The following is a 26,786-nucleotide window of genomic DNA, read 5'->3' as shown; positions in this document are numbered from 1 at the left end:
TCCTTACCCTATCTCTAAGGCTGAGCCCGGCCACCCTACGGAGGAAGCTCATTTCGGCCGCTTGTATCCGAGATCTCGTTCTTTCGGTCACGACCCAGAGTTCGTGACCATAGGTGAGGGTTGGAACGTAGACCGACCAGTAAATGGAGAGCTTTGCCTTCCGGCTCAGCTCCCTCTTCACCAAGACGGACCGGTACAGCGCCTGTTTTACTGCTGCAGCCGCACCGATCCGCCTGTCGATCTCCCGCTCCACCTTACCCTCACTTGTGAACAAGACCCCGAGATACTTGAACTCCCTCGCTTGGGGTAGGCAGTTTGTCCCCACCTGGAGGGAGCAATCCGCCGGTTTCAGGCAGAGCACCATGGCCTCAGATTTGGAGGTGCTAACTCTCATCCCTGCCGCTTCGCACTCGGCTGCAAAACGCCCCAGTGAATGCTGGAGGTCACGGTCTGAGGAGGCAAACAGGACCACATCATCCGCAAACAGCAGAGAGGCGATCCTGAGACTCCCGAACCGGATCCTCTCCGCCCCCTGGCTGCGCCTAGATATCCTGTCCATGAAGGTCACGAACAGGACCGGTGATAAAGGGCAGCCCTGGCGGAGGCCAACACCCCCGGGAACGTGTCTGACTTACTACCGAGGAGACGAACACAGCTCCTACTGCAGGCGTAGAGAGACTGGATGGCCCGTGCCAACGGGTCCGGCACCCCATACTCCCGCAGCACCCCCCACAAAAACCCCAGAGGGACCCGGTCGAAAGCCTTCTCCAGGTCTACAAAGCACATGTAAACTGGTTGGGCAAACTCCCAGGACCCCTCCAGTAATCTTGCGAGGGTAAAGAGCTGGTCCACTGTTCCACGACCGGGACGGAATCCGCACTGTTCGTCTTGAATCTGAGGTTCGACAAGCGGTCGGAGCCTCCTCTCCAGCACCCTGGCATAAGCTTTTCCCGGGAGGCTGAGCAGTGTGATACCACGATAGTTCGAGCACACTCTCCGGTCCCCCTTCTTGAAAATGGGAACCACCACCCCGGTCTGCCAGTCCATGGGCACTGTTCCCGACCCCCATGCGACACTGAAAAGGCGTGTCAACCAAGACAGCCCAACAATGTCCAGCGCTTTCAGCATCTCAGGGCGGATCTCATCCACCCCTGGCGCCTTGCCACCAAGGAGCTTTTTGACTACCTTAGCGACCTCTGCCAGGGATATGGGTGAATCCACCCCAAAGTCTTCCGGCGCTGCCCCCTCTCCGGGGGACATGTTGGCCGGGTTTAGGAGTTCCTCAAAGTGCTCTTTCCACCGTCCGACGATGTCCCCAGTCCGGGTCAGCAGTTCCCCCCCCCTGCTGAGGACAGCCTGGGGTAGACCCTGCTTTCCCTTCCTGAGCCGTCGGATGGTTTGCCAGAACTTCCTTGAGGCCAACCGAAAGTCCTTCTCCATGGCCTCCCCGAACTCCTCCCATGCCCGAGTTTAAGCCTCCGCAACCATCGCCGCTGCAGCCCTTCTGGCCCGCCGGGACCCGTCAGCTGCTTCAGGAGACCCCTGGGCCAGCCAGGCCCGAAAGGCCTCCTTCTTCAGTTTGACGGCTACCCTCACCCCCGGTGTCCACCACCGGGTTCTAGGGTTGCCGCCACGACAGGCACCGATGACCTTCCGGCCACAGCCCCGAGCAGCCGCGTCCACAATAGAGGCTTTGAACAAGGTCCACTCGGATTCCATGTCCCCAGCCTCCCTCGGGATTTGTGAGAAGCTCTTCCGGAGGTGGGAGTTGAAGACCTCCCGGACAGCATCCTCTGCCAGACGTTCCCAGTTCACCCTCCCTACACGTTTGGGCTTGCCAGGTCTTTCTAGCCGAGTCCCCCGCCATCTGATCCAACTCACCACCAGGTGGTGATCAGTTGACAGCTCTGCTCCTCTCTTCACCCGAGTGTCCAAGACATACGGCCGCAGATCAGATGATACGATTACAAAGTCGATCATTGATCTCCGGCCTAAGGTGTTCTGGTACCAAGTACACTTATGAGCCACCTTATGTTCGAACATGGTGTTCGTTATGGACAAACTGTGGCTAGCACAGAAGTCCAACAACAAAACACCATTCAGGTTCAGATTGGGCAAGCCGTTCCTCCCAATCACGCCCCGCCAGGTTTCTCTGTCATTGCCCACGTGAGCGTTGAAGTCTCCCAGGAGAACTATGGAGTCGGCAGGCGGCGCCCTTTCCAGGACCCCTCCCACCGACTCCAAGAAGGCCGGATACTCCGAAATGCTGTTCGGTGCATAAGCACAAACAACAGTCAGAGCCTTACTCCCCGCAACCCGTAGGCGCAGGGAGGCGACCCTCTCGTTCCTCGGGGAAAACTCCAACACAGCGGCGCTCAGCCGGGGGCTTGTGAGTATCCCCACTCCCGCCCGGCGCCTCTCACCCTGGGCAACTCCAGAAAAGGACAAAGTCCAACCCTTCTCCAGGAGCTTGGTTCCAGAGCTTGGTTCAATGATCCTGAAAACATTTGGACCCTCTTGTAACTTTCCCATAGAGTATGAGCTGGGATGGATGGACGGTGATGATGATGAACTGTTCGTAGCTGTCTGTTTGTGTTTGTCCTATTTTCAGTCATTCTCTGCAGCCACAGTCACTCTCTCTCCTCTCTCTCTCTTTCTCTCTCTGTCATTCCAGTAGTGAGGAGGAGATGATGTCTTGGATCTTCCGGATAAACTTGGTGGCGGCGCTGTTCTCCGCTCCGGCCTTCCCGGCCGCCATCGGCTCCATGAAGAAATTCTGTCGGCCCATCTTGCCGTCTTCATCCACCAGACTGAAACAGGTACACGTGGAGGATGACACATTGGGTGTGCCGCTCTACAGGCTTCCCTTTTCCACCAGATACACAATACATTATTGTCAAATACTACATAACTATCTTGTTACGATTGATATTTTGCACCGTACATACTATACAGTTGATCAAGCCTGCACTCACAAGCCTTCTGCATTAAAGGTCTGCACACAGGGTTGGGCATTTTTTACATATTCTATTTGTGTCCGCTCGCATCTGATTGGCTGTGTCGGGGCTCTTCTGGTTTTCGTCCGGCCTGTGATTGGTGCAGGAGGAGCAGCTGCTGAGTCACGAGAACAAGCTGAAGCAGATGAGCCTGGAGCTGGAGGAGCACCGGAAAAACTCACCCTCAGTCGACCCCAAAAGCCGCGAGTGGGAGGAGTACCGGCTCAAAGAGCACTACCTCACGTACGAGGTACGGGCTTCGGACAGCTTTGGCTCATTTGTCTGGTTTTTTATGTGTCTTTTTTATGGGCTTTTATGGGGATGTTTTTCAAGCTGCAGCGAAGAGACCAAAAAGCATGACAGATGGCCAGTGTGGCCTGTCCCCTGCCTTCTTCTTTTTATGTCCATTCTAATATTTTACGCACATCATGATAATACTTTTTGTTGTTGTTTTATTAGTACTAGTAGTAGCAAGGAAGACATTTAGTTAGCACAACACTTTGTCAATTTCCTCTCTGAAAACGATGTTAGTGAAAAGAGATGGATACTCACGTTATATTAAAGGGATGGTTTGGGTATTTTGAAGTGGGGTTGTATGGGGTAACACCATAGTCAGTGTAATACCTACAGTAGATGGAGTCTGGTGGCTTCAAAGAGAGCATGGAAAAGTTTCACTTTTAGTTCAGTTTTCCTCCAAAAGAGCTGACGGCAAGATGATGTGAACATATTTAAAAGATAACATACGCTTGAAGAAATGTAGATTTTCTTTAGGTGCATCTTTCTAAAGCACCGTTTGCCATGACGGTACTCCTGTCAGTGTCACCACACTCCATCTACTGTAGCTAATACACTTGACTGTGAATAAGTACCTCATTCAACCCAACTTCAAAACCCCCAAACTGTCCCTTAAGGCCTCAATCAACGTGAACCTCTATCAAATACAGAATGTATTTTCATGCTAGCAGAGGTGAGTTTTAGGGCAATGACAGTGTTGTTTCATCATCTTTTAATCTCACTTCCCCTCTCCTCCTCCTCCTCTCCTCTCTCGCTGAGCAGAAGACTCGCTACGAGACGTACATCAGCCTCCTGCAGGCCAAAATCTGCGCAGAAACGGACGACCTCGAGAAGATCGAGGCCAGCGTGATGGGGGGGCTGATCATGGATGGGGTCATGGCCGGCCGCGAGTGCCTCCTCCGCAAGACGCAGTCCTCCCCGTCCATCAGTCAGGCTCACGGCGGGCTGAATGGGAGGGCCGCCGGATGCACCGCCCCAGGACAGAGGAGCTGAGGTTGAGGAAGGAGGAGCAGTGGCCTCAGCCCAAAGAACAACACCCCTCCAAGCCAAGCTAGCTTAATCCTCCAACTCCTTTGTGGGCTTTCCTGTTCGTATTTTGTGTTTTGGGCTCTTCCTGTTGTACTTACAGTAAGAAACAGGAGAAATGTCACCCTCCTTCCTAGAATGTATCCGCCCTGGTGATGAGTTTCTGTCCTTAGCAATAGATGAAGAGGACCAAGAGCCCCTGTTTGATACCCAAGTGACCCTGCCAAACCTCAGTCCTTTGAACTTTAAGTATTGCACATTCAAAATGATCATACCTGTGATCACTATTTATAACAACGTCATCAGTATTATTTTGAAATTAATCTCAGAGCGATGCGGTTGTCTTTAGATGAAATGTGTTTTTAGTTCTGAGCAGAGCTCCGAGTGATTTCTAATGTATTTGTTGGAGGGCCAGACAGGGAACAAAGAAGGAGAAACGGAGCGCTTGGGCTTTGTCCTCTCTGCCCTGTCCTCGTCCTGCAGATGGAGATGGTACTACTGTAGCATTTTGGAACCTTCTTCTTCCCCCAGCCATGTTTACGCACCCAGCCACTCCACAGGCGTGTGTATGGACCTACGTTGTGGTGTGTGAAGATACAACATATCTGTCCCAGAGTTTCAAAAGAGACTCTCAAAAGAACTTCTCAGAAGGATCAAGTCCCTGCCATGTATAGCATATATTTATTTATTTATTTAATTCTCCAAACCTTTTATTCACGCCGGGAAGGGTTTACACCGAGCATGCTCGCTCTTTTTCTCCCCCACCCCAGCGATTTCCGTCTCGACGTTCGTGCAGTTGCGTACATTCGTAAGCGAGAAGGAGCTGTGGAACGACCGCGGTCTGAACTGTGCACTACGCTGCTCCGCCAGAGGAACTGGAGGTTGAGTGCCTTACTCAAGGGCACCTTGACACATAGCTGTTGAGGGATTTAGAGAGTCGGTCAGAGAGACAGTCTGTGTCTGTGATTTTTTTTAATCCGCCGCTACCCCAAATACTGACATGCATTCAGTTATCCTGTTTGTCTGTCTAACAAGTCAAATCCCAGCTGAGATGACGTTGTGTGTGACTGGATGAAAGCACTGCGCCGCCCTCCGCTTCACCCCACAAAACAGGAAGAAGTAAATATAGCAGGGTTGTGTTTTTCTATGAAGAATTTATTGAGCATGTTTGGTGAGAACCAATCCGATGGCCTTCTGCTGAATAAGACTGCCATCACAATCCGGCCCGGGCTCCCCCAAAAGCATCTTCAGCACAAAGGCAGACTTGTACTTTGTACAAAAAATATGTAATACCATTTTTTTTTTTTTAAAGTACCGTTACCTCTTCAAACAGAAAACTTAACCAACCAGTGTTCTGGTTAATTACACGTTAACATGGACCTACCGCAGTGTCCCGTGGGCTCGTGTTGGGCCTTCACTCGTCCGGGTGTGTTCCTCCCTCTGCCGTCCTTCAGTTGGAGATGCTTTTGGGAGAGTAAGCCCCGGCCTACGTTACACAGAGAGCGGCTGATTGGAGGGTGTAGCAGCGTTGGAAGTGGGGGCGTGGTTGCGGTACCGCTGTTTGTGAGCACCTTAATTGATCCAAACCCGCCCAAACACACACACACACACAAACACACGCACACACGCACCTTTTCTCGTTCTTCGCTTATATGACACAACTGTAGACCAGTGAGCTTAGCGGCCCGTCACTCAGCCTCGGTGTGGCACAGAACCAGAGCTGTGGATATCGACAGCATATGATATCTTTGGCTGCATTAATATATATCATATTAATGGCGACCAACAGGATCTGAGATCCTTTTTGGAGACTCGGCCGGAAAGCTGGAGTCACAGCTGGAATCCTGGATCCTTGTACAGACCAACATGCTGAAGTGGAGCTGAGTCTTCAGAGAGGAAGTACCGTTTTATAAAGCTGTGTTAGGACGAATAACTGCTTTCTTACAGGGAGACTCCCCCTTATAGTCACTTTGGCTGTTGTGCTAACCATTGTTTCCCAATGTTCTAGGGTAGGCCTGTGCTGTACTATAGGATCGTGGCAAAAAAAAAAAAATATTGTTGATTGTTATGTTTTATTTAAAAAGTGACAACTTCGGCACCTTGATGTCAGCATTGAATCTGTCTTTTGTTTGTTTTATTTGTATATCGGAACTGTTTTTTGACAGGATGCATATACTATGTAAAGGACATATTTACTGAATATTTAGTCTGTGCTTCATAAAGTAAGCTTTTATACAGATGATTGTGCTTGTGATTTATTCATATCGTCTACTCTGACTTACAAAGAAAAGGTCCACAGCAGGTTAGCTAATTATATATGTATTACATATTTATAATAATGCAAACACATTTTGTTCAGCACCATACAACATTTCTAACGTGGTTGAGTAACACAATGTTTAGAGCTAAATTGAAAAGGTATCCCGCAAGTCCAAATCTGTAAAGACCAAAGACACGTGTTCATGTAATCAATAAACCGAGTTTCCTTCCTCCTGAAACAAGCCATTATTCTAGAGTTCACCTTCACAGTATGCACTCTCATGGCAGTCATAATGGATCATAACACGTAGACTACATTAACTTCACCAACAACAACAACAACAACAACAACAGAAATAATCTGGATGGTGGAGCATGACACCAAACACACTGCTCGCGGTATGAATCCATGGACAGCGTTCATATCTTGTGCCAAACAACGCGTGGAGTAGCATCCGTAAAACATGGCGTCGTACATCGCGGTATCATCTCCCCCTTTTCTTTTAATGCACATCAAATCTCAAACTTAAAAGCCCCCCCCCCCCCCCCCCCCCACATGGTGTCTTGCAGTGTTTCTCCTGCATCAGCAGACGTGATGGAGAGGCTCAGCCGCAGCTGAGAGATGCTGATCACATGAATACACTCCGTGACATGATGCTTCCCGTCACCGTCACATAGCACATGCTTATTTGTGAGCGTTTTTTGACCTTGAAATGACAAATCTATTTTGAGCGACAAAATGATGCAATCTTTTCACGGTTATATATCGAACTGATCAGCCCGTGCTTGTTTGGATTGGTTGAACAAGATAAACATTTTGTATTTTTAGCAGTCACTATGGTAACTTAAAAATGTACATACTTTACAATTTCCATTAAATGGACGTGCTGTTGCACTGTAAGCACGGTGGTATATCTCAGGCCATAATAGCAATAAATAAATAAAATCACTATAATAAGAAATAGATGTCAGCCCCCTCCTACATGGTGATATCACTGATTGGTAAAAGCTTTTTGAGTGCGCTGTCCACCCTGATATTAATGACCCCGGACTTCCTTTTATTGGGATTTACGGGAGAGGAGATTCAACAACGAGCTTCTTTTTTGGGGGGAAAACTATAATTGGTCCACGTTTGACACAAAATGTGCAGGGATTTGTGTTAACAGCAATATACTGTAGAGTTGTGTGTGTAAGGAAAGAGCTGAGAAAAACAACACCGTGTTGGCATATTCATACTTTCTTTTCTGGTGAATTATTATGGGTGCAATATTATATTCATATTTTATAAAAAATTAAAAATAAAAGCATTTTTCTCTCTGCCAAGAAGAAAGATGCATCCTGTGGTTAATGCATTCTGTTAACATGTTATTTGATTCATCTAAAAACGTGTTTATTTTCATTCTATTCCAGTAACCAAGACATAGTCAGCTAGGTTCCCAACATGATCCGCACGTCTGTGTACTGACCAAACACATGACCTGAGCAGTGTTTACACATTGTTTACTGCATTTTGTTGTGTTGTTGTTAAGCTGCCAGCGTGGTGTTTAAAGGCGAGTGCGGTATGTTTGCTCCTTTTAAAGCTTATAACAGAGCACAAACAGTTACCCAATAGATACGACCAACATGTATTTAAATCTAATATGCATCATACAGCTACCCTCAGAATGTAATTGCGTCAGTTTGATATATAGCTCAGATGACACCGACGCAAAAATAATCACAATTCAAAAAGGAAGGACTGTACATTTAAAATAAAAAGGATTCCTTCCAACGCTTTGCTGAAAGCGGCCTGTTATGTGTCACAAAGGTCCTTAACTTTGGAGATTAGACCCCATCGTGACGTAGTGTGTTTAGGAAGCAGAGATGATCTGAATGATGGGATGTGCAGCAGCACTGGGCACTGATAGCGAATGAGACTGTAGGCGAGGGCCGAATTGGCTGGTCTGAACTCACAACTCACTGAGCGGAGAGAACGGTTTTCAAGTTTGACTGCAAAGACACGATTTTGGTTTCACTTCTCGTGAACGCCCACAGTCAGCTGACGGAGGAGAAGCCTGAGAATGAATGAGAGCGTCAAGACTTAAGTCTCCCTGACTGAACTTCGGCTAAGCTTCATTTAATACTGTTCGGTCAGCAGCGAGTCCTCCTTCCTGCTGCGGCAACAATCTGCCACTCTTACCTTTAATGTCCACATGGAAGTCAAAAGCAGATGTCTGGAGCACTCTCTAAAATGTGATCTCTGTCGCTCCCCTCCTCCTGTGTGTGCAGCTTGGTTCATAAAGAATCTTTCCAAGGACGGCTCACAGGGTTTTACCTTCTCTGAAGATTTAAATGATTGTGGGTCGTTAGCAGTGATGAATTAAGCGTGAATAATTAACATCCCATGCATGTACTGTACATATACTGTAGGTTTCAAAACGGTGTTAATTAGCATGCGGATAGGAATAACTATTTTAACATTTTTGCAATATTTGGCCAACAGATAATGGACATATGTTTCTTTAAGATTCCTGTAGGGTTGAGACAGTTGTGCAGAGACAGGAACATGTGGAATTACTTTTTATTGCGCGATTAGTCATTTTTCAGACAACAAGGCTCCCCAACATCAAAACAAACAGCAATGTACAAAACAGCACACCTTTTTTTTTTTTTTGCCATCAACGGAAATTTAATAAGGTAGTGATAGTACATAACAGAAAGTAATGAAGTGTAAGGACGCGAGTTATGATGTTGAGATGTATAGGATGAGCTTGATGTCAAAGCCAAAGTAAGCACCATCGTCATGTAGTCAGGAAAGGCCATATTTCAGTAAGAAATATTCTAGAAGGGGTGAGGAGAGGATAAACATGATACAAGAGGGTTGTTATCACAGTTTTCAGACATTTTTACCAACTAATAAAAGAACAATATCGGTGTAGCACTACTTTATCATGCAATTTACTTTAGTAAACCTTCTGACACACAGACAAAATATACTTCAATAAGTAGAACTCAATACATCTCTGTCCAGCAATAGTCACAAAGCCTGTAATTTATATGCTTTGAATGTGAGATCCCTATCAAAAATAATATGCAGATTCTTTACTTTTCTTAATATATCTAAAGTGCAAGTATTTATCCATTTTTATTTAATGCTTTCTGTAAGTATAAAATACAAAGGAAAAAAACAGCAATATGTTTTTCCTGTTTACATGTTATATTTTTCTGAAAGGAGGAGCATAATATATAACAAACTATATATAGATATATATATCTATATATATAGATATTTATATATATATACATATATATATATATATATATATATATATATATATATATATATATATATACACACACACACACACACGCCACAGATAAAATATTTTTGAAAGATACAACATATTATCTCATATGGGGATGGTAAAGGGATTTAGACCAAACGGTGACATGGGATATGTTCATTGTGCATTGACCCCACCTCTTAAAATCCAGGATCCATTTCCCAACATCTTCAGAAACGTCTTTGTAACTTTACACAACAGTAGCCTGTCCAGTCTGCGAACGTGATGGACCCCGCTACTCGGTTTGAAATGAGTCATATAGTGCTTGGCTTTGACCAGAGGCTGCGATTGGCTGTGTGATCAGCGAGGGACTCCGAGTGGCCAATGAAAGAACACGACACTGACACCAGAAACGGAGCGGATTTGGTTGTCTGGAAGTTCAGTCTGCTCCAAGTCTGTAATCGTGGAGGTTTTGCTGTCATCAGTCACGTGCGTGTGACAGGAACCAGCGGCTGACGCCATCATAGCAATCGCACTTTGAGGACGTGCAACAAGTAGTTACGGCTGTTAGTCAGTAGTTACGTTTCTCTTTATTTCTATCAGTTGAAATGTGTAAGGAATGTTCCAGTCACAATGTTGGAGCAACAAATCCCCCACATAAAAAGCTCTTTTAAATATAATGTGACAAAACGGTGCAGTAATAACAGACAAAAGGCAGCATTACGTCATGATTAAGGATTGCTACGATGGCCGCCGCTGTAGGATCAATCAGAACATCCTTCTTGTCGATGCGAACCGCTTCAGTGCACCGTCGCCAAACTTAGCCGGAGCCACTGAGGACAGCACACAGCTTGACCGCTGACACTCTACACAGAAGACAGGACAAATAAAATCTGCCTACCATTTTGCATTTGAGTCCCACGAATGGATGACTGTGTAACGGGGACACAACATGGCTGCAAGGTCACTCCAGGTCCTCCGCAGCGGGGTAAGCTCTCATAAACGGACAAATGGGATTTGATCACACTGTCTTAACCTAATGCACGAGAGCCCCCCCCCCACCGCCCCTTTTTCTGCAACTTGATAGAACAGGGACCCAAAATGGATCCGTCACGATTCACAAGCGAATCGTGCGGTTCGTACAAACACAACTGACCCAGTAGCACCTTGTCGATTACACTCCGTTTCACAGAGTGAGGCACTGACAACGTGAACTCTATGGGCAGGTTCAGGCGCTTCTTATTTTTGGCCAAAGAAAAGAGAAAGGAAGTGTTTCCAGTCTTCATGGAGCACGCGCCTGCCGGAGGCCTAAATTCAATCAAGCTAAAGCTAGAACACTTTGGGGAATAAGTGCTGTATCACAACAGAGAGTCCACATTGGACTGAAGATGAACTCAGATTGACCTCAGATGTGCGTTGCTTGGACATACACAGATGTGGCTTGTATGTGTGTTTAATGGAAATGGGCTTGTTATAATTCAAAAAGGGCAGTGTGAGGAAATGTAGTCGTCTCCGTAAGAGTGCACGGAGACTCCCCGTTCTCCGAAATAGAGAGAAAAGGCCTAACTGGATCTGCCCGACAGCCGGGTCAGTAGGTCGCGGTAGGCTGCTGCTGGTAAGCCCCGACAGTGCAGTGCCAGGCTTCATCGGGCCTTTCACCAACACCCGGAGACAAACCTGGCCCAAAACGTCCCGTGTGGAACAGATGGGATTCTCTGGAACCATTTTTTTCTTGGCTCTATTGCCGCAGCCGTGCACAATCAAACGCAGATCAACTTTTACAAAGCGAGGATCCAATAGGGCTTCTGATGCTGAGGGGGAATGCTGCTTCAGTCGAGCCTCGGCCATCACACATGTCGGGCCCGGCCCGGGCCGTAACTACATGAGCAGCGTTGATCTCAAGCTGCAACCCACACAGTCTGTGTGTCCCCTTCATGCCAGCCTGACAGGCTCCGTTATTGAAGGCCAACCTGCTTTAAATAACGCCGATAGGTGAACGAAGCACCTGGAGCATATTGCTAATAGTAAACTAGCACTTCAGTGCTACCTCATTACTGCACAGACAATGAGCCGGGGCCTTATCTCTTACACTTTGAATCATGGGCTGGAGGAGAGGAGCAGAGCTAATATCGGAGTCTGCAGAGCTAATATCGGAGTCTGCCCACGTAAGAGGGCAGGATTGTGATCCTCCTTGTGAGAACAACAACAAACTCCCCTGCCCTGTGAGCCCTGTTTGCGGCCGATCACTATCTGGGCCCGGCTCAAGCCAAACCGCAGACGAGCAAGAGTCAAATTTAGTTCACCTGTCCTGCGATCGGCAGTCGCACTCAGGCTCCGAACACACCTCGTGACAGGAGGCCTTGTGCAGTTCTAGAAACCATTACAAAAACGTTAGAGGCCTCCCAAACATCCAGATAGAGACAAGAGGCCTCAACAGGGAGACTATGAAGATGTGAGTGTGAGCCAGCCCTGGAGCCCCAAGACACTACTCAACACTGCAGAGAGGCTGACATGCACAGCTCCAGGCTCTTGCCTGCATGTGTGCGATGTGTGTGCATGTGTGTGTGTGTGTGTGTGTTGGGGAGGAACGAGGAGGGAACCGTTTTTTTTCTGGGGTGACTCTGTAGGGGGGCGTAAAACACCCTCACTAGTCTACGTGGACTAATAGGCGGACGGGGCAGCCTACTGGTTTACAGAACATGACAGGAAAAATATCTCACTACGAGTCTGACGTTGTTGTTTTTTTTTTTCATGACCAAAGTGCACGAGAAGAAAGACTTCACATTTCGGAAACACAATGCAGATGCATCGACCTCATCGTCATGCTTTCAAAAATATCTACCGATCACAAAGCCTATACATTTTTTTTCGTCTTTTAATAGTCTATACACGTGATGTGAGGGCGCGATTTGCACGCACACAATATTGCACACTAATATGAGAAGTGCTGCACTACTCGTTGGCTTCCTCTCTGCCCGGGAGGGAGAAACCCGACACGTAATGTGGCGAAAAAGAACTTTGAAGGAGAAAAAAAGAGGAGCATCAGAATAAAAAAGAATGCAAAAGTGACATATTCGGAGAGGCGAGGCCCCCACGTAGCGATCGAGGGGCTGTAGCACCACAAAGAGATAGATACTGCCTTGGCCCTGAACTGAGAGGCCTCTACATCCACTAAACTGCACGCAGACTTGACTGCATGGCACGGCCGGCCGGCTGGCCTGCCTGGCTCTTTAACAGCATCCATCTCAGCTCTGACGAATAGCCTCATCCAGCCACTCCGGATTTAGGTTGTTTATTGTTGTTGTTGTTGTTGCTGCTGTTTTTTTTTAACATGGTGCATATGGTGTGCAAACCCCCCCCCCCTAACATCTCCCGATGAATCTCCATGCTGACACCCGGTGGTACATCCTGGGTCACTCTCCTGTTCCAGGGTGAAACATCTCTACTCTACTGAGAGGCCACCAGGGCAGGGGTGCTGCTAGAGATCCCCCCCCCTTATTTTCAAAGTGTACATACAGTAGCACCTCATCTTTCTGAAGGGCCCACACCCCAATGCTCCATGCACCGCAGGGTTGCGAAGCCCCGGTGAGTAAATAATTGGGCCTATAACAGCACTCGAAATGAAAACGTACAGCGGTCGAGGTCACAGACCATCCACGTGAGAACACGTAAACGAGTGGAGTGTATAAGGCACGGGTCGTAACGACGTCAGAGAGGATGCGTTGCCTCGCCACACGCGGACACGCCACCATTTCTCTTTTTGTTTCCCACAGGTGGATCTCATCTTGTTGTATCCCCTACCCGACTACCCCAGAGCGAAGAACTACTAAGTAACAAAGACAAAACTTAACCCACAGAAAACGTGGGAATCTGAATAAGGACTTTTTTTTTTTTTCTTTCTTTCTTTCTTTTTTTACAGCTGATTCACAAAATCATAATTAGTACATCTAAGTTAGCACTTTTTTTCGTCTTCTATTAAGTTTATATGGACATGGTGCAAGAGGGTTGATATTCAATATAGTAGCTCAGGGATAGATTTATCCCTTTTGTTTGAGGCGCGCAAAGTAGGCTTTTTATTTTATGTCTCAACCTTTTCCACAAGGGCATGATAGAAATGCTTTCATTAGCCTACAGCGCTTTAGGTCCAATTAAAGACGATAGCCTACTTTGCCAAACTTCTTTTCAACACATGGGCCTACACACATGCTGACCGGTGTTCACAGGCCTGCAGCGCTGCCTTCTGCAATTCATACACTTTGAGAGCGCTTTCATATTTAGTCTGCGTACCTTTATAATAAACTATACATCTGGTCTCAGATTTTGGTTTCATAATATATTGTCTTTGTGCTGATGTCAAATATTCGTTCTACATGAAGACTGCCATTTCATATAATAGACCTCTGGTTTTTACTTTTGATTACATCTTCGTATATTAGCAGTTTGAAAACATTTAAACATTATTATTATTTTTTTCTCGAAATAGCTTTGATGTGTGCAAAATCTGTCGTTTGATAGAGATATAAACACTCTGTTCATTTAAATCAAGTAGGAAACAGTTCATATCTTACAGTTGGATCCTTGATAGCAGCGGCTTACTGTTACATGGGTGGTAAGTGGGGTGACATCCAGTAAAATGAGCGAGGAGACAGCAGAGCTGCTGCCATGTCTGTGGAGGTTGTGTGTGGGGTGATTCCCTTGGAAATTCTCTTTCTATTTTACAGTTCAAAAGTCTCGTTTTCTCTCAGAGTTCAGTTTAGTCTTTGTTGTTTCCTGTCTGCTCTCCAAAGATCCGCCTCAGTCATCGTCGCCGTCATCCCCTGCGTGCGGGCCCTCAGGTAGCAGTTCGGAGGCCCGTTTCTCTCGGCTCCTCTCCTGGATCTTCCTCATCTCCTCCGCGTATTTGCAGAAGGTGTTGCCAAATTTGGACCACACTTTGCACGGAACCGTAATGGAGTTCCGGTACGTGGGCTTCACCTCGCTGACCCGCATGAACACCCCGTACTTGTTGGAGCCCACGTCGAAGAAGAAGCGCTTGTTGTCGACCGTGAGCGAGGTGCCCTCCGGGAGCTCCGCCGGCTCCTCGTCCACGCCGTAGTCGTCGATGAGTTTGGCCAAAGCGTCGCGGAACTCGATGAGACCCTGCGCCGGCAGAGCGATGGTCTGGCCTTGCGCGCTTCCCAATCCGGGCCCCCGATTAACGGTCTGTCGGATCCTTAGGAACCGCCCCCTCTGGTTCTCTTTCAGATCCATGTAATATTTCCGATTCTCCCGCACCAGGAATTCGCTCTTGAGCGCCCGCCGGGGCTCATCCTGCACTATGTCCGGGTTGGTCGGGCCCAGCTGGGCGTAATGTTCGATAAAGTCCCCGAGATAATCGCGGAACTCCACGGCCACCGACATGGAGAGAGTGAGGCGGCTCTTGTTTCCCCCAGCTCCGACCTCGGCTATCTTTAGGAAGCGGCCTTTAACATTCTGCTTCACGTCGAGGTAGAAGCGCTTGTTCTGGATGTCGACGCGCTTCGAGGCGAGCTCCTCGGTGTCGTGCTGCAGCCGGGACATGGCGCCCATCGGACCCGGGGGTAGAGAGCCGGGGCCCGCGGTGGCCCCTCCGTGGTCACTGCCACTGTCTCTGTCCGCCATGATGCTGCCTCCCTGCTTTACCTTCCACCGTCTCCCTCTGCCTGCTGCAACCTCGACTGCCCGTCAAACCACTCCGCGGCTCTATCGCGAGACGAGAGGAGGAGAAGAGGGTGAAAAAATGAAAGTAACTGTAGTCGGTGTTACTGTAGTACTGCGAGCGGGCTGCGTTCAAGACACACGCGCTGTTTCACATCATGTTCACTTCAGTCTTCAGTCTAGCCTTAGATTGCAAATGAAAGTTACCCCCACCCATGTGAGCCTAAAACACTGCAGTACTAACATCAACATATATATATATATATATATATATATATATATATATATATATATATATATATATATATAGATAGATAGATAGATAGATAGATAGATAGATAGATAGATAGATAGATAGATAGATATAGATATAAATAAATAAAGTACGTAAAGGACACACCTGTCTGCAGCCTGTCTAAGTAGTTTTAAAAAAGTACAGGAACACAAGTCATACCTGATGATGATTATTGCGTTGGGTGTTTCAGCACCACGGACAGCGAACCCCAACAGTCCCTCTGGTAGGAGACAAAGACAAGGAGACAGAGAGAGAGAGAGACAAGGAGACAGAGAGAGACAAAGACAAGGAGACAGAGAGAGAGAGAGAGAGAGAGAGGGAGAGAGAGCAAGATGAAAGAGACATTTCTGAATGAACATAGATGATATCTGTGTGGGAGGGAGGGGACTGATCCACTGTGAAGCATCATGAATCATTACCCTGTGATTGGACTTGGCTTGTTTCTCAATGGCCTTGAAAGGGTTTGTGTAGAAAGTAGCAAATAGGTTTGATGAAAAAAATATCTTGGACAATGTCGGAAATATTGTTTAATATGAAATGTACAAACATAGAAAATCATCTGAATAGGTTTTAGATTTCTGAAGGGAATTGTCATTCATAGCTTGCATCCCTATTTGAGTTAATATGTTTTAGTACATGTTGTTGTAAGAGTTTATTCAAGTTTGACTGAACCCCACATGTAAAGGTCATATAAGGTGATGTAGAAACAAGACATCCTCGTAAAGTTATGAGGTCTCCAGACTTCATGGGCCCGGAGGGTGACGATTTATGTGTGACTTGATGGATGTTGATAGCAAAACAGATTAATAGCATTAAGGATGTGGAATATTATTAATAGCAATAGACACAATCTTGAAAACACCAAATGCTTAAAATTGTTTGTATATTTTCTGTGGATCAGCCTTTTTTTAAAGGAGATGTCTGAAATGAAAAGATGTTGGTATGCATTTCAATCAGGAGAGACAAGTCTGACAAAGAAAAGATAATTGTTTATTATTAACCAGATTATATGTGACGATAAAGCCTTGACAGAGTCTTTCTTGCTTTGACTTTACAGGGAGATTTGTAATGGAGGGGCTTTTGCCCTGAGCAGCAGCAAGATGCATCCCCTTGTGAGTCCAGACCTGGTGGTGGTGCTGATGAGGCTGATAGAATGATGAGTTGATGAAGCTGATGAAGCTGAGATGACTGGGTGGAGATGGGGAGGTGGAGGGGTGCGTACCAACATGAATGTACTGAAGTTATAATAGAGATAGTCATATTTAAAAAGAGAAAGCAGCAAGATGATACTAGGCTGATAATTCACTGCGCTTATAGAGGAGACCATCTGATCTAAACAGCTGATGTCATAATTGACAGCCCAGACCGAGCAATGAAAGCAATAAAATTATTAGTGATCATGCATGAGAAATAAACTACGGGTTTAGGCATGCAAGAGTATAGTCTTCATGACTGAAGTGACACTAGCTTCATATACACAGTGCCTGTAAAAAGTATTCGCCCCCTGGATGTTTCACCTTTTTATTGCTTTCATACATGAACTTATGGTCAATATAATTTGCAAAAAAGCTTCTTTCATGTCAAAGTGAAAACAGATTTTTACAAACCAATGTCAATTAAATATAAATATATAAGGTAAAGTAAATTATTGCATCAATATCCCCCCCCTTCAGGTCAGTATTGAGTAGATGCACCTTTGGCTGCAATCACAGCACTGAGTCTGTGGATTTGTCTCAATCAGGCTGCACATCACTGCAATTTCTCTCCATTCCTCCTTGCAAAATAGCTCAAGCTCTGTCAGGTTGCTTGGGGATCGGGCGTGAAAAGCTCTTTTCAAGTCCAGCCACAAATTCTCACATGGCTTGAGATCTGGGCTTTGACTCGGCCTCTCCGGGAACATTCACCTTGTTGCCTTTGAACCGTTTCTGTGTAGCCTTCGCTGTATGCTTGAGGTCGTTGTCTTGCTGGAAAATAAATCTCCTCCCAAGTCGTGGTTCTCTTGCAGACTGAGTCAGATTATCCTCTAGGATTTGGCGATATTTTTTCTTCATTCATGTTCCCCTATACCTTTACAAGCCGTCCAGGGCCCGCTACTGAGAAGCCTCCCCAGTGCAACACGCTGCCACCACCATGCTTCACGGTGGAGACGCTTGTGGTGAAGTGTAGTGTTCGCCAATAGCATCTAGTCTCATGGTCAAAAAGCTCAATCTTTGTCTCATCAGACCAAAAAACCTTCTATCAATTGACGTTGGATTCTCCCACATGCCTTTCACGTGAACTCTTCTCAACAGTGCTTTCTCTTTGCCCCGCTCCTGTACAGCTTCGACTGGGGAAGAGCCCGGGCAACAGGTGTCTCTCCCATCTGAGCCACTGAAGCTTGTAACTCCTTCAGAGTGGTCGTAGGTGTCTTGTGTCCTCCCTCACTCAGTTTGTGAGGACGGCCAGCTCGAGGAAGTTTTAACAAGTGCCTTGTTCCTTCCATTTCTTAATGATGGATTTAACTGAACTCTGTGTAATGAATATTACAAAAGAGGCCTCTGTGTCACTATGACAAGTATATTTCAACATCAGAGATCGAGAGCATTAGCCTGACAGTGAAGCAGTTTGGACATGAATTGTACCATGATAGGCCAACCCTCATGACCCCATTAACATCCTGCTGAAATGCTGCTGCTTTATCAAAAACAGCCCCTCTGATAAGGCTCAGCACGATTGTCAGGGGAATCGTGGAGGCAATTGGTGGCAGTCCTCCCCGGCTGAGGCAGCAGGAATCGTTTGTTACTCCCCTTCGCTTTGTCAATGATTTGCTTTCAAGGCTAATTTGTAAATTCTTAAATTGTGTGTGTGTGTGTGTGTGTGTGTGTGTGTGTGTGTGTGTGTGTGTGTGTGTGTGTGTGTGTGGCCTCTAAATGGCGTCTCTAATGAATGCATGACTGGTTGAATGACTGAAGGGGGGACAGATCGGTGAATGGGTGGGCAGTGGGCGGTGAGGAGGTGGGGGTGGGTCGGAACGAGACGGATCACAGACTCTGAAGGGCTCCCTCTGTGCTGATCCCTGGACTAATGTAATGTGGAACCATCAACATTGGTCAAAAAATGACAATAAAAAACTTCATGTTTGATTAGTATTTAGCGCCATGGATGGCAGACAGGACTAAAACTATACTTTTCCCTTTGAAAAATAAGTTGACTATTTTGATCTTAGGTTAGTGTGTTAGAGGACACAGAGACAAACCTTCATTGCAGCAATCTGGCTGTGGTCTTCAGTCTGCAGAGGTACCATGAGGCCTGTTGGGACGGAGCTCTAAACCCGGCAAGCCTTTCAGCACCACGGACAGAGACCAGTTCAAGATGTCACCCATGATGGTGAAACGGTTGGACAGGTGCACACTGTGAGGACATGGCCTCATACATTTTCTTTATCATTCTGGTCATCTACAGTAAGTACAAACTGTCCATATGTCACCTATATGTTCATTATATTTGATTTCTCAGCACGGACAATGAAAGGCTTTCTGACCTCTAGCGAAGGGCGCACGGCCTCGGACAGGGAGGGTAAGACACTTCTTATGAATGGTTTGATTGATGAATACAGAGATGGAGGCATGGGACTGGTTTGCTGTGCAGAGAGGAGGGGATCCGTGTGGTCACCATAAAAAGCCTGAGCATATTGTGTAAAGCTCTCTTTTCATTGGCGGAGATGCAGTCAATGAAAAAAAAAAGTGGGTTTATTAGCTGTAGCTGAGCAGGATTGGCAAAATATTTTGGGGAGAACGTCTTTCCAGAACAATACCCACGGGTTGGGCTAACCGATACCCCCACTTGTTGCACCAGAGTCGCAAAGCTGTACAGTGTCCCAAGGAAATATTAGTGAACTGCAATGACTCGCACGGTAGTGTGGACAATGTCGGGTTCTGGGTGTGCTCTCCTGCGGCGCGCAGCGAGCTTCTCGATGTCTGAGGACATTTAATGCTAAAGTCTCGAAACTCCGAGCACGCCTCGCCATGCCGAGGAATCCATTGAGAGAATTTCGCAGCGTTAGTCATCGCAACAACTATCCGCAGTGTGTGTAGTAGTCGCCTATAGCCTCTCTCGCACCTCTTGCACCGGAGAGCCACAGTGGGCGCCGCGCAGGGGCTTGGCTACAGAAGCACTCTGTGCTCCGTGTCTGTGCATTGCGTGCGCGATTTCTCTTGCACCCATCACCACCACCACCACCCGCAGAGGTTTTAACACAGTCGCCCGGTGTGGGTCGGTGGCGGTGTGCGCTGGGTGCCCGGGTCATTAGGGTGTTTGCGCAGGACGTGGCGAGCCGACGCCAGTGACCGGGCAGGTGATGTTTGCTCACGTCAGCCTCTCGCGTTTGATGAGGGGCGCAGGGGACGCGGCTGGAGGGTGCGCGCTACTGTTGCATCGCCTCACCGGATAACCGCTGCTATCTCATCCCGTCAGTCTGTTCCTCCCCGGTTTTTCTGTGCTCTTTTTATTTATTTTTTGTATTTTGTATTTTTTTTTTTCTACTGACTAACGAGTTTGCAGGATTGGGACTCTTTTGACGATCGGAACAAGTGGATAAAGGACCCCGACCTTGCGTGTACGTGGAGTGCGTATCGTTCCTTGTGATTCCCCTGTACGCGCAAGCTGCTTTTTTCATTCCAGAGAGGCAATGCGCCCACCCATGCGATGCTAGCCTATTAGCTGGAGAGAGAGAGAGAGGGAGAGAGAGAGAGAGGGAGAGAGAGAGAGAGAGAGAGAGAGAGAGAGAGAGAGAGAGAGAGAGAGAGAGAGAGAGAGAGAGAGAGAGAGAGAGAGAGAGAGAGAGTTTCAGCCCTAGAATCGAGAGGAGGCTAATTTACGAGTCTTGTTTTGCCTTTCAGGAAAAGGGGAGATAAGAGGGGGAGGGTGGTTGGTGAAGGAGAATGCAGCAATCACATTTTTAAGCATGCAGAAGCGGACCGTTTCCGGTTCTTAGGCTGGTGTGTCCCCCCATCCGAGGCCAGCAGCCGTATGGGGAAAGCAGCGGCAGACACAGATGGCATGGACACTTCCACAAGGTCTGCCGCTCTGCCCTGCCTGCTCTGCCGGAGCCCGTTCGCCGCCGTCTCTCTCTTCCAGCTCGCTCCGCCGCCCAGCAGCACTGCAGCACAGCACAGGCTGACGGCATGAGGCTTGATCCAGTGCATTTCTCCATGCTGGTCATCGGGGTCTCCTTCGCCTGTTACGCCCCGAGTCTCAACTCCCTCCAGGACCAGGCGTACCAATCAGCCGTGGTCATCGAGGGCGAGGTGCGCTCCTCCCCGGAGAACGTCTCCTCCCGGGAGCCCTACAGTGTGAATGTCAAAGTGCTGGACGTGTGGCCCGTCAACAGCGGCGGCCTCGAGAGGGAGCAGCTCGTGACCGTCGGGGACTTCGGTTCCGAGGCCCCGTGCACCACGGTGGAGAAGGACCACAGATATATCTTTTTCATGGACCCCACCGCCGAGCCCTTGGTATTCAAGGCATCGTACGCCCCTGTGGACGCCAGCGAGCCGGATCTGAAGAAGGATGTGGACAGAGTGTTGTGCGAGGACTGCGGTAAGTTGAAGGCTTTCCCGTTACACCTGCCATGCACTCACACCGCACCATCAGGGCCACCGACGCTGCCATGGCGATGTCAGGAGACGGGCACCGCTCTCTGGCGGCGCGTGCGCGCGTGCAGTCTCCATAGTGTGTCAGCGTGCTCCACACGTGCATGCGCGCGAGCCGATTGACACTTTGGTCCTCCATAACCCGGTCACCCATAATGAAATAAGACGCGTGACGGGGAACGCGTGTGTGCACGTCTGGTGTGTGGGAGAGAGAGCTAGTTACACAGCTTAGTTAAACCTAAGTTAAACCCGGGGTTAAGCCCCAAACAGCAGGTTCCCTACACAAGTGAGGATCAGTGAATACTGACACTTCCGTGTAGCCTGGATTCCAGCAAGATCTGCATCTCCACAGTGAAGTAGTCTGCATCAGTTGTAGTTCCTGTGTCACAGAGAGGGATGAGGCATGTGGTGAGAATCAGGGACACGACCCTCTCTCCAGGTAACCTTTACACACTTTGAATAGTTAGTGTTGACTGCAGTGACAGGTCTCTGGGTGTAACTGTTCGAATAGCTCAACTTGTTTCAAGATGCTCTCAGAAACCTCTTTACCACTTCCTGGTTTTTAAATGACTTACTTCTGTGAGCAAAACTGTGTGCGGTGGCTCACCAGGCGTGTGAGAAACTCTGTAAGTTATTGTCATCGGAATGGCTTTAATATATGAACAATCTGAGCATGACACACAACAGACGAATGTTCTCTATTCTTTCTCTCATTTCTCCCTTTCATTTACAAGCGAGTCTTGAATTGACCCATTTAGCAGAGGTAAAAGAAAAGGTTTAGGATCAGGGTTGGTTCCTCCGCTCCAATAACACATAAACTGAGCTCTTATGCAGTGAGACTTTTGTCTATATCATCCAATCTGCTCGTTGCAAAGGCTCCGAGGTCTCTTACTTTTAACAGAATACCTTGTAAGGACAATGCTGACTTTATGGCAAATCATCTCACTGATCCACTCCATCTGTGTTTTCAGTATTTAAAGTAATACACTGCTCTTGATATGATTTTACTAGGATTTATACCAGCGAGTGTTAAAGCATCTGCTTGTCCTGTGTCAAATGTGGTAAAAGTACACAGAGAGGAAGGTATTTCTCCTGCTACACAAAAGAGAGGGGAAAAGGATCTTAACTGTGGAAGTGTCACACATTTCTCCAATACAATCTTTAACAGCACCACTGTGAACATGTTGGGGTTCATGTGAATGTGAGGACGAGACCTTTAATACAATGTAATCATACAAACGCTCTTTTTAATTTTTAAGTCCTTCTTATCCAGAATCAACATCATTTCCTTGCCAACCACCAGTGTGTGTGTACGGGCTTGAATCCTCCCTCAAAGGAAGTAACTCAGAAGTCTTCACAAAGGGTTCATCCGGCATTTGAGCTAACAACGTGTTCTATTTTTACCTCGATGACATACTAAAATTATCAAGTCATTTATTTATGACTGTGCTGTTGCAATCAGGCTTCTGTCTAAAACACATTTTCTAGGCATGAATAAGCTCAGGAGAGGACATACCCACTTATGAGCTGAATCACCCCATACACACACACACACACACACACACACACACACACACACACACACACACACACACACACACACCAAAAGCCAGAGACACAGAGAGAAGCACAACCTAATTAGACACTGCACAGTGTGGCGACACAGTAGACGCACTGTGGCAACCAGAAGCCTCTGAAAGTCCACAGCATCATAAGAACATGCACAAATGTGTATTTCTATCGTCCCCGCTGCTAATTTCCTAGGATTGATTTGGATTCATCTGCCAGAACTAACGCTCAGAAGTAAACACAAGGTTAAAGGAACGCTAAAGACAATCGTTTCACTTTTCCAACATTATTTAACCAGGAAACCAACACTCAAACATTGTAACTTGTTGGAGCACAAATGCAGCTTTACATGTCTACTTGTATGTACATCTCAAACTCATCAACTTTCAGTAAAGTATTTAACATTTTGTACCCCTCTGCAAAATACCAACAGCTGCTTATTGTCCAGTACTCCCCCTCCTTCAGTTGTAGCTCACTCATTGGCTCTGCTGACACTTTTCATTGGGTGGATGCAGTGATGTCAGGGTGGATGTTGAATGAGCTACGACCGAGCAGGACTTCTGGATCAGACTGGAGATGTGTAAGAGAGGATACTGAAGAAGAATTTAATTTGAGACAGAAGTTACCGCAGCTTAAAGGTGGATTGGGGTAAGGGGCGTGTCGGCAGACACACACCCTGAGTGTAACCAATCCCAAACCTATTCTAACCTCAGCCAGCCAATCACAGCCACACTGCTGGAACGCCCACTTCTGTACACACCCCTAGCAAATAATGTCAACATTAAGATATTGTCGTGGTGCTATAGCCATTTTCTTTCACTATTATGCAGTAAAACCTGCTTTTGGGTTGTATGGAGAAAGTTCATATCGCTGAGCCTTCGGGTTTTATATTTACAGACAGTTTTGTATGGTTCTGTGTTACAATATAATCTAATATTTAGGAAAGTGTTATTTTAATATTTGAATGGTGTGAACTAGCCAGGTGGAGGGAGGTACACATCTTTCTTTTTATAAAAACATTTTTTTTAAGCACTTTATTGACTAGCATCAGGTAAATCTCTGAACCGCTAATCCCATCTTCCACTCATATCTGGTGACTAATGCTAATACTCACTGCTCTCCATTCCAAGCACCCAATTAAAAACTAAAAGGTCAAGCATTTTTATTTGTCCCAAAATTGCCGAATATCTACTAATATACTGTGGGCCCTTGTGTCCCATCTGATAACTAATCTATTTTCTTTAACTTCTTAATTGAATCGCCCAGCTGCTACTCCGTCAAGCTGTGTTACCATGGAGCCACACAGTCACAAACTTCACTCCCTGAATACATATGAACTTTTTTTTGGAGGAACAAAAAGCAAGAAGAGAAAGGTCAACAACAAGAAGGATACATCCAGTCAGTAGCTAGCATAGCATTGACTTGCTAACTCTAGTTAATGATGTGCTAACACGCCATGCTAACGTTAGCTCCACGGGACTTTATGTAGAAACACAACGTTTCAGAAACACATGTCTCCTTCCAACCTCTCTGGGTAACAAGTATGACTATTACACAACATTTAACTGTGACCAGCTTCAAAGATAAAGAGTCTCGGGAGCAAAGAGGGTTAGTTGTCGGGCCCTGGTCAGTTCAGGCTGATACACGCTGTGATTGGCCAGTCTGCGTTCAAGGGCCGGGACTTATCGAAGGGTCAAATAATGTCATGAAGAAATGCCTGACCACACTTTGTTTATTTGTTTGTATTTGATTTTGTTGTTAGTGCAATGCTGTTTGTGTTATGATTTTTCCAAGATATTCTATGCTTTTTAAAATACATATACATATATTTTCATATTCATGTTATCATTCCTGTCTTTTTATTTAATCTCATAATGAAGCACTTTGGTCAATGTTTGTAGGTTATTATGTGCTCTATAAATAGCCTTGACTTAACTTTGATAACCCTGCCAAAGAGTGTTTGGCGTAAAATGCAGCATGAAAACCACAAAGGAGTTGCTCTATAGCTACATTGTTCAGCTTGCTGTGTTTGACTACCAGCACCTGTCTCATTTGTTGAAATGTAGAGACCTGCTCTTGATATTTCTGTGCCACACGAATATGTAGAAGCCACATTATGGCAGTTTGGACATGATGACAATGGTATAAATACTCGCTAATATCCCTTTTTTTTTCTTTTTGCACTGTGAGAGACAGCAGAGCCACCTTGCAAAAAGAGCAGTCCAGTTTCTGTCTTACTCCTAATGTTATTGAGCATGCCTTAGCTTATCCAATACCCTCTCCCCTCATCGCTATAGATGAGGGGGAATCTGAAACCCCATGTAAGTCTCTGCTGAGCTCAAACGGCCTTCATTGCCTTCCTCGCACAAATCTCTCCCTGTTTCACTCAGAGAAAGCAACTGGGTTGTGTGTGGACGGCTCACACTCTCTCTTTTAAAAGTAGAAACCAGTCCTGTCTTACATCCCAGGGAGTCTAAAGCGTGATGCAGGTCTTCTCTGATCATTGCTGCTGGCATGCCTTTTGAGATACATTGACAGTTTCTTCCTGAAATAGCTTTATCTGATGCCACAACATGCTCCTGTCACTGATGCTGTATCTAGTGCTGCATACCTCAACTCTCATGCCCCCCCCCCCCCCCCCCCCTCCCCTCCTCCGCATGCTGTAGCTGACTGTAGCTGAAGTGTGTGGTTCAGCCTATGCCTGCCCTCCTGTCAGTCAGCCACACAAAGAGAGACAGGGGGAGGGAAAGAGAGGGAGAGCTCTTCAGCTTTGAGATTACAAATAGATGCCGCAATAATGCAAATGTGAAACTTTGTCCGGCACATTGAGAGTGAGGACACTTAAGTTCATGGATCGTTGTATCATATCAAATATGTCTGAAAAGGAATTCACTGCTACTCTGTAAACCGTACCTTCATCTAGCTGAAGATCATCACGCTTTCACTATAACAAAATATTCATACATTTTGGGAAATATAAGATTTAAAGTAAAACATCTATCATGTGTTTGAATCGGAGTCAGCTCAACCACAAAGGATATTCAGAAATATGGCCACCACCTTCTCTAAAGCTCACCAATCTCCTTTTTGGAAGCTGTACATATACCTATAAAAGCTATTTGTGGTTTTAGGGTGAGTTGCTTGTTGGAGTCGTGGTGGTTTCCCTAAGTCTTGGTTCCATTGTACGTGCAGACACCAACACCTGTGTTCACCGACTGTATCTGGCAGCATGTGCTATTGCTGCAGGCGGCGCTGGGTATCGGTGCTCGATAAGAAATAACCCAGTAACAAGTAGTATCAAAACTTCTCAGTCAATCGATACCTGCTTTTGATCTTTTTTTGTAACCAGATCTCTAAAAAAAAGAAATGACTTTGTATGAATGAATGAATTTCTTTAGGTTTTCGCTCGCAGCCAATCGCCTCAAGTGTCCTACGATTTAATGCGACGTGGGATTCGACCGCTGCCGCAGCAGCTACACCCCGCACAGTGTGTGGTTTGGTGAAGTCGAGTGTTGCTGTGTTTTATGGAGATGGCGGCTCAGCGTGCCGAGATGTTGATGATCTCATTTGAAAGTATGGTTATGGTACGGGTATCTCTTTAAGGTACTGGTATTTTAATTGTTTAAAACAATACCCAGCCAGTTTTGTATAGCACTGGTTGAATGGATAAACTGTTGTTGATCAAGAAATGAACATCATTTTTACATTTCTGCTCACGTATGAATTCAACACACAATAGTTTGTGCTCATTATTGACTTTAGAGGTGTGTTTTGGTGCATT

The 26,786-nt window shown here is 46.5% G+C and overlaps 3 protein-coding genes across 4 annotated transcripts in view; 2 read left to right on the top strand and 1 right to left on the bottom strand.

Moving 5' to 3' along the window:
- The window catches only part of psd2 (pleckstrin and Sec7 domain containing 2), a 43,026-nt gene extending 36,473 nt beyond the window's left edge, over positions 1-6,553 (top strand). For both annotated transcript variants that reach the window (XM_034543820.1, XM_034543821.1), the window contains exons 13-15: positions 2,675-2,819; positions 3,103-3,246; positions 4,053-6,553. In XM_034543820.1, coding sequence (XP_034399711.1) covers positions 2,675-2,819; positions 3,103-3,246; positions 4,053-4,283 — 520 coding nt within the window. In that variant the 3' untranslated portion in view covers positions 4,284-6,553. The remainder of the gene's footprint in view (positions 1-2,674; positions 2,820-3,102; positions 3,247-4,052) is intronic.
- A 3,358-nt stretch (positions 6,554-9,911) lies between these two features.
- Positions 9,912-15,563, bottom strand: purab (purine-rich element binding protein Ab). Its single transcript, XM_034543822.1, has one exon. It carries the CDS (start codon positions 15,476-15,478, stop codon positions 14,633-14,635), a length of 846 nt encoding a protein of 281 aa, XP_034399713.1. The 5' UTR covers positions 15,479-15,563; the 3' UTR covers positions 9,912-14,632.
- A 5,408-nt stretch (positions 15,564-20,971) lies between these two features.
- nrg2b (neuregulin 2b) overlaps positions 20,972-26,786 on the top strand; it is a 45,833-nt gene continuing 40,018 nt past the window's right edge. Inside the window, exon 1 of the mRNA XM_034543743.1 lies at positions 20,972-21,383. Coding sequence (XP_034399634.1) covers positions 20,972-21,383 — 412 coding nt within the window. The remainder of the gene's footprint in view (positions 21,384-26,786) is intronic.

The sequence above is a fragment of the Cyclopterus lumpus genome, chromosome 10 (genome assembly GCF_009769545.1).
Source record: "Cyclopterus lumpus isolate fCycLum1 chromosome 10, fCycLum1.pri, whole genome shotgun sequence".
In the NCBI taxonomy this organism is placed as follows: domain Eukaryota; kingdom Metazoa; phylum Chordata; class Actinopteri; order Perciformes; family Cyclopteridae; genus Cyclopterus; species Cyclopterus lumpus.
The sequence above is the reverse complement of the archived record's forward strand: the minus strand, read 5'-3'. Positions and strand labels throughout refer to the sequence as shown.

Coding starts and splice junctions, on each gene's coding strand:
- purab (XM_034543822.1), bottom strand. CDS start 15,478: ATGGCGGACAGAGACAGTGGCAGTGACCACGGAGGGGCCACCGCGGGC.